At 49.1% G+C, this 8,238-nt stretch overlaps 1 protein-coding gene across 1 annotated transcript; it reads left to right on the top strand.

Annotated features, from left to right (window-relative positions):
• Positions 1–251: 251 nt before the first annotated feature.
• Positions 252–3,837, top strand: TMEM240 (transmembrane protein 240; the record flags this gene model as incomplete). Its single annotated transcript, XM_010284561.1, has 2 exons — positions 252–460; positions 3,689–3,837. Coding segments are annotated over 2 exons (358 nt in total), but the record flags the coding sequence as incomplete, so codon positions are not given.
• Positions 3,838–8,238: the final 4,401 nt, after the last annotated feature.

Genomic DNA, 8,238 nt, shown 5'->3' on the forward strand with positions numbered 1-8,238 from the left:
CCTGTGTCAGGAACGCGATACAAGTTCCGGGCACGGGTTCAGGTTTCTCTACTTTTCTACCTCGCTCTGCCAATTCCTCTGCCGACATAAGCACAAAAAGCCAAGACGGCATTTCTGCTCCCAGGCATGTTGGTGGGAACTCGAAGGAACGGTATTAAACCAGCCCTTGGCCACAGGAGCAGGCGCTGGATGGAAAATATGCTCTGCTCTTCTCCACTGATGCTTTTCCCTGTTTCTGTTCCCTGCAACAGGCATCACGTCCATTACGTTATTCCGTACGATGGGGATCAGTCAGTGGTGGACTCCTCGGAGAATTACTTTGTGACTGACAATGTAACCAAGCAAGAGATCGATCTGATGCTGGGACTTTTGCTGGGCTTTTGTATAAGCTGGTTTCTGGTGTGGATGGACGGGGTTCTCCATTACGCGGTGCGAGCCTGGAGAACTAGCCGCCGGTATGGTAAGTGCAGTCCCACGGGCTCCTTCTCTTTCCTCAAGCCCTTGCCATGTCCTCTGAGGCTGGTGGAGCGGGGGGAGGCCGACGGTCTTGCAGCATTTGTTCCGGGTGGCTTTGGCACGGGCCCGACCCTCTGTATACGAGCGGTGATGCTTACGTGGAAAAAGCCAGCTGAGCATCCCCGCCTGGAGGGCTCTGCCTTGGAAAGCGTAAAGCCTGTGCTGGTGCAAAGGGGTGTTTGATGGAAAGCAACGTCTTTACCCGCAGGCAAGCTGGCAGATGGTGCTTGTATGTCTGCACACGTGGGCAGAATATTTTCAGGCCAGACGAAACCTCCCTGAAATCTGGATTTTTCTGTGCATGTGATTTGCAGCTAGGCACGTGCCTGTGGAGTGCAGCCTCTTGTTGTTCCTATCAACTTGTGACAGCGTGGTGACAATGACAGACATTTCCGTGTTGTGGCAGGGATGCATCAGCTGAGGTTTCCCTATCCTCATTACTGTTCCAGATGTGTCGAATTTTTTCGGTAGTGACGTCAGCCCCACAGGGAAAAGCATTAGCCATACCGGTTAGTCTTTGGACCAGTTAGCCTAGCATCCTGAACTAACATCCTGAAAATGTCCAACAGACGCTCCTTCAGAGGCCCTCTCTGCCCCTCTGCGCTCTCAGCGTGGACTTCCCATGGACTTTAGTTGTTGGAGGGGAAAAAAAGACAGAAAAACTATTAAAATAGTGAATGACTTGAAATTCCATAACAGTGTACCTACAAATCTCAGTCTCTCTAACCCTGGCTGATGGTGTCTGTTAAATTACAACTCGGAGGAGAAGGAGAGTGAGAAAGATTTATCTGTGAACCCGTTAGAAATTCTAACTAGGGAAACGGACTGTCTCTTTCTAAAAACTCAGCTCAAAATCATATTAATTTCTCATTAGTCTTCCCAAATCCCCAGCAGCCTGCTTGAGCAGTTTCAGAATCGGGACTCTCGTGAGGCTGTGTTGCTGTCATTTCCCAAGCAGAAGGCTAATTGTCAGAGTTTCCAGTGAGATCTAAGGTACTGAGCCAATCTTGAGGCTGTGACACCTGTTTTTGATCAGACCACCTGTGGCTGTGATCTCATCAGTGCTCATGAAGTCAGCAGGGCTGGCACGAGCGACCCTTGGGTGAGCTGCTGTAGTGGGTACAGCAATATTGCTCTTCAGAGCCTTTCGTTATGGAGCGCTGAGCTACAGATATGGTATCGCCATCTAACTACCTTCTTCTGAATGGGTACTGCATAGATTTTTATTTTTAGTAATTAAGGGTAATGCTATTAATTAATTTAGTATTTAAGCGGAACAATCTTTTTTCTTTCATTTTTTTTCTCCCTCTGTATGCATATTCTAAGGCTTTAAGAAAGTGTTGGCCCATGCTGCGATACACCGTGCAGATACGTCTTTTCAGAACGTGAATGCAGTATTACTTGGCACCCAGCTTTTTCTTCCCTTAGCAACCCCACTGGCGGTGCCCCTTTCCTGCTGCAGAACGCTGGCACCTTCTCTGGCCTGAGACGTCACCTCTCAGTGGCATTGCACCGGCCACACGGGACCCGTCTGCTCTTAACCCAGGCTGGTGTTCCCCAGCTGCGTGCTTGCACTGGTCCTGGCTCTGTTAACAACCCTGTGTCCTCACGGTCAAACGTGTGGTAGAAGAGACCCTGGAAGCCCTCCTCATCTACTCTGTCGGTGAGGCTTCCACTGTATACCGAGCAATGGGACATGATGCTCCTTTCCAGTCAAGGTTTTTACATGCCGTGAACTGTTCTGTCCCAAGAGAAAACAGTGCGCTTGTGTGCTGTGCTGAGAACTTTTCACTAAAGGCAGGCTGAAAAATCACTGGGGAACTTGGAGGAAAATAAGGAATGTTGAGGTATTTCCTATTCACTCAACTCAGCTACGCAAATCTAGTCATTTTAAAGGCAATAGGGAGAAAGGGTACCCGTTTCTTTGTTGAACGACTACCTAAGCTAAAGTCTCCTTCTAAAGACATAAATGGTGCCCGTGACTGCGACAGGTAGGGGTAATACAAAATACTGTACTGGTGCAGAACGTAGAGCCCTCCCTGAAATACATGAGTACCACTTAGCAATGACTCAGTGTCACACTGTGGACTGATCAGCTTAAATTCTGGTCTGTTAGAATAACCTATAGCTCCTTCCTGATGGAAGAGATCTCTTAAAATAGAAAATATTCTATAGAAACTCAGCCATCAGATTGCACTTCATAGTAGCTGCAGTGCTGGCCAGAGCAGTCACAAACCACCTCACGCTGCTTGCAATAGTTCAACTTTATACAGCTTATCAGGCTCTGGGGCTTTCAAATTCTCCTTTGAGGGGTTGGGCTATGTGTATTTCTGGGTGGAATGACCCAAAGCTCTCATGAAACTGAAGTTCCAGGGAAAGGTTCATGGGCTGGAAGCTGAAACACTGGACAAAATAAATGACGCTGCCCAGCCTGCACTGGCTTTGGGGCAGAAAGAGGCTTGTGCTGATGTTGCGTGAAGTTGGCCAATGTTTCAGAAGACAGAGGAAAAGAGCCAGGGTTGAACGGGGGTGATACATTTGCTACAGCAATGTGCGGCTCTTTGCCTGGCAGCTTGGTCCCCAGGGCAGCTCCCTGCTAGCTACGGAAGTCAGCAGAGATCAGTATGAGGTTACTGCCTTTGCTGGCTCTTGCCCATACTGTTGGCCTGGTATTTGGCCTGTGAGTAAAGCACAAGGAGGGCTGGAGGATAGGGCTCATCACAGGGAGTTGGTTCCTACCAAGAGTCAAAAGCTGGAGTTTGCCCCTTCTAACTCAACTCCCACCCGCGCTGTCATGACGGACCAGTGCAGCCCATCCGTGCATCCCTTGAAACAAGCCATTCCTATAGCAGGCGCAGCCAAGGTGTGTTCTGCTGCCTGTCTGCTGGGGTCGTGGCTGAGGGGTGGGTATCCATCTGCTGATCGCGTTCAGGGCACAGGCTGTTGCAAGTCTGGGAGAGGAGTGGGCAGTGCTGTGGCTACAGCCGAGGCATGAAGTCTGGCTGGGGAACAAGTGTGGTCTGAAGGGAAGCCTCAAGGGTGGCCTTGCCAAGGCCATAGCTGGTGCCTGACTTCTGTGGGGCAGGCCAGGAACAGGACTAGGCAAGGCAGGAGAACACGGGTCTCACCCTTCCTGTAATATCTCATCTTCCTTCTCCTTTCTGCCTTCCAGACAATTCCTGGTCTTGGATTCCAAAATTTTGTAACTTAAAGGAGTTCAGAAAACGTCATCACAGGCAGTACGAGGAGGCGACTGGGAACATGGTGCACATCAAACAGAAGCTGTACCATAATGGGCACCCTAGCCCACGGCACCTCTGAGGAATGCCTTCCCCTCCAGAGACTGCAGTGAGGTTTTAAAAAGGACTTTGCTCTTCTTCCAGGGGAACAGCTGCTGGTTTGCTCCTCTGTGGAAGCCAGCCGAGGACACAATTTTATTTATCCATCCTGTGTGTCCCTGTGGCACACCACGATGCACAACTGAAGCCAGTCCTGGATGCTACGCAGCCAAGACATTGCACTGTGTTCCACATTTTATTGTCAGACTTGTGTATATATGTAAAAAGCAGACAAACGAAAACAAACAAAAAAGAGAAAAGAGATTTGCATTATACTTTCAACCCCCTTTCCCTGGCATTCACGGCTGTCCTGCACATCCAGTTATCCTCTGGGGAATGTTGGTCAAGGGTATGGAGTTGGGACAACGTGAAGAAGATGCAGTTTCTCATGCAAGAGCTCAAGTCCCCCATTTCTTTGGTCCTTTGGCTTGGTTTTGCTCTGCTCTGTTCCTCCCGTTGCTAGAATGGCTCTGCTGGTCACAGGTTTGGATGGGGACTGCTGCCAGCTGGTTGTGAAGGCACAGTGTCCCTTTGGCTTTGGTTCCTGTTTTGGGGAGTTGCTGTGGGGGAAGGAAGTCCTGGGAATATGTAACTGATTTGTTGTTTGCATTGCTGTACACTGAAACCTGCCTTAAGCAATCCAAAAGATCTTGGTACCAGGGGAACAGTACTGTAAGGTATCAGTCCATTTAACAGGGCTGGCGCTGCCGGCTTTACACCACTTTTACGTTGGTGGTACCTTGCTGGTGTCAGTGCTGTTATCCTTCACTAATGGCAGAGAGGAGTTGCTCCTGATATGCGGGGAGAAGTTGTATCGGGTTGAATGGTGTTAGGTCTGACTCGCGCCCTGATCATACCCCTCCCCTCTGCTAATAAACACCACCCACCCCTTGCTTGGGAGGAAGGCACTTCTCTCCCCCTCCTCTTCGAGGGAGAGCCTGAGGCCCTGGTTAATACCACCCTAGAAACACTGACAATGCAATGAGAGCGGGGTTAACCGTTCCACTCTTCCTGCACATGAACAGCCACCTATTTTCTTGTGTTACTGCTCCGAGCTGAAATAGCGCTTCAGCAGCGAGCTGGGCTTGGCTTGAGGAACATGGAGAAATGTGTGCCTGAAGCCAAACTCATCTACAGAGTCAAATGTCCCAATAATGGGTTGACTCAAAGTACGAGGATGCTCTAACCTGGTTTTGCCTTTGCTTCCCCTGGTCCCAGCTTAGGTGTGGATTTCAAGGTAGCTCTCAAGTGTCTGAAACCAACCTCCACATCCAGAGACCACCTTCACTTCCAGTCAGAGTTGCCAGAAGGAGTGTTGCTTGATAACGCCTGTGTGCATCTAGACAGCACAGTGGTATCCGGTTCCTGTAGCAGTCACGTTCTGCTGGGGGAGAGAAGCAAACGCGCCCGGACTGCATTGCTTTTGTGCAGGCTGGGCAGCAGACGGCCGTAGCCCTGAGAGGAGTAAGGGAGGGAGATGCTAGTCACAGGAATTCAAGGTGGTGGCCCTGAATCCCAGTCATTTCTCCTTCATTCCTCATTTTGTATTGAGTAAGCTTAAACGGGGAAAACATCCAGAACAAAAGGATGATTAATATCAGAAACTGCTGGTTTTTTCTGTGGGTTCCTTGACTCTGTCAATGGTCTCCTATTGTTTGATAGCAATGTCTGTGAAGGGAAAAGGACACCATGACTCCCTGCTTTTTTTCTCCCTGCTCCAGCTTCCGTGTCTTGGGTTTTTTTCGTCGTTTCCTATGCCCAGGATCAGTTCAGTTATTTACAAGCCCCAAAGCTATCCAAGAGCCAAACATACCTGTTCTTTGCCATTCCTACCTTTGCTATTCCCTAGTGCCTCTTGTCTTGGAGCCTCAGTTTCTGTCTGGACCTAAGTAATTGCCTGGTCTGTACTTATGTCTGTCTGCTTGACTGTCTGTCATTCAGGACTTTCTACGGTTGTAATGTCCGCAGCCACCTGTTAGTATCTAAAGAATGACTTTTCCTTAAGCAGCTCCTTTTCAAGATACACAGCTTTGCAACCTCCCTCACTGTATGAGCTTTGTGCATTTGACTATATGGGCTCATCCTCAAGTGGCATAAGATGCTCACTTCCATGGAGTGTTACTCACACAGAGACGGGTGAGATTTGGCCAAACGGCTGTTCTGTTTGTCCTTGTGTGACGGCACACACTTAGCTGACAGCAAAGAATAGGTACTGTATTACAGTACATGTCATGGACATGTCTTCAGATGGCACAACATTTTGCAGGGGAGAAAATTCCATCACGATAAGGACAAATACTGAGTCTCCGGAACTCATTATGGGGAAAAAAGCACTTTAATCACTCCACTTGGAGCCTCCCACAAGAGAGACTTAAGGCAGTGACCTAAACTCAGACTGAATTGAAAGTCTGGTTCTGCCCTGCTCTAGCAACTGACCTTAGCTGAAAATATCCTTAAATATGAAACTTACAGCTAGAAAGAGTGAAGTGACGTCTCACACTGATCCATGTCAGAATTTCAGAGGAATATGAGGCTCTGGAAGGGGGGGAAATCTTACATGCGACATATTCCCATTGTTTAAGAACAAACTTATTTTTAATCTGCTGTGTCTACAGCAATTACCTTGTGAGCCCATCTCTTGTTTACACTTAGTCAAAAAATAAAACAAAAAATACTCTCAGTGCAATTAAATTTACTAGGAGTAATTCACTGGTCTTAAATCCAAGGAAACAAAAAAAACCCTCCTAGAGCAAGGTTTGTCCCAGCACGGACTACACCGATGGGATTAATCCTGGGGAACTGACTAGGCCTTTGATTCTCTTCCTCAGTAAATAAGCGGCAAAGTTCCTCCCCATGCAGCAAGGCCAGGTCCTGCTCCTGACACAAGAGATCTGGTGCACCTTCTTCGCAGGGCTGACTTCAGGCAGCCAGCTCAATAGGGACACAAGGGCAGATTCCTGGTGCGAGGTGCCTTTTCCTTTTGAGTCTAGGAAGCTACTGTAGATTTGGTCCTGCATAAAGAGATCAGAATAATCCTGTTGCTGGGACTGGACAACCTGACACACCAAGTAAGGCTGCGGTGGTGAGAACTCCCTGCAGAGGAGCAGCCCAGGTCCCATGTGCCACTTAACCTGTGGTGGTGTGCAGAAGACGACTGTTGTTCCCAACAGCCAAGTGTCTGCCGTGTCTCCTCTTTGGGGAATAAGACGACAACCCCTCCCCGAGAAGCAGAAGGTAAAAGAGGCGGCTGTGTCTTGAGTATTGCTGAACCCCGGTACCAGCTGTATTGCCCCAAGCAGCACCTGCTCTCTCTCTGCTTGGCATCAGCGCCCTTGTCCCTGTGCCATCGCCTCAGCCACTTCCGCTCGAGGTGTGAGCCTTACCGACAACGTCTGACTTCGTGGTCTCTTCTTCCTCTGTCCAAGTGAGGTTGCTACTGTTGCTCGCAGCTCAGTTGTCTGTAAAATCTGCCCTTGCACTGTCGTCTTCTCCTGTGCATGCGTTCGTTTTGCTTTTGTCTGGTTGTGGGGGTGTTTTCTCCTTGTTTAATTGTCTGAGATGTACTAGTGTTGACTCGTCTGTTGTTCTCTTGCCTCTGATCCAGTCTTCACACACACACACAAACCAAACAAAAAATCCACAGATTAAACCAACAACAACAACAACACCCAAACCCAGCAACAACCTCAAACAAAAAGGGTTCAGTTGAGAGAAAGTGACTTTGGCATCAGGGAGCTGACACAACAAGGTCAGGGCTCGGCAAGGTGCTGGCCAGCACCTGTGGAAGAGAAAACGTGGAGCTGCAAAGCTTACAGCTGGCAGCTCCGTCTGTAACAGCAGCTCTGTAGGGACAAAGGAGTGGGAAGTGTGCACCATGGCTTAGCACTCATCCGCCAGATGCTTTGAGGGAGGCTTCTGCAGAATTAGATAGCGGGGGGAATTTTGTGCCGCCTCAGGAGGGGCTATTTTTAGAGCAGAGACAGAGCTTAAAACTGAATGTGCCAATTCTCCAGAGCTGGGATTTGCATTGGGAACATTCTCCCTCATTTTTGGTGTGAGGAGCCCGGGTTTGGCCGCCTGCACACCGAACGGGTGCGTGCTGGTGGTTGGGGTCTGCTGCAAAGGAGAAGTGTGGAAAGACAGGTGGAGAAAACAGAGACTTGTGGAATCCACTCTATCAACCGGTAGCTCCTTTTTAAATTCAACCAGCCACTTACCAGCACTGCTGAGTAAACCCGCTGCCCCTCACTGAGATCCTTGAAGGTAGCATAAGCCTAAACACATTCTAGGGCCACCTTCTTTCTGCTCTTACCGTCTGCTTTCTTCTCAAGAGAACCACGCATTAAAGAGCAGGCCCATCAAGCTGGTTGTCTCCTCCACTTCG

The sequence above is a fragment of the Phaethon lepturus genome, unplaced genomic scaffold, assembly GCF_000687285.1.
Source record: "Phaethon lepturus isolate BGI_N335 unplaced genomic scaffold, ASM68728v1 scaffold20023, whole genome shotgun sequence".
Classification (NCBI taxonomy): domain Eukaryota; kingdom Metazoa; phylum Chordata; class Aves; order Phaethontiformes; family Phaethontidae; genus Phaethon; species Phaethon lepturus.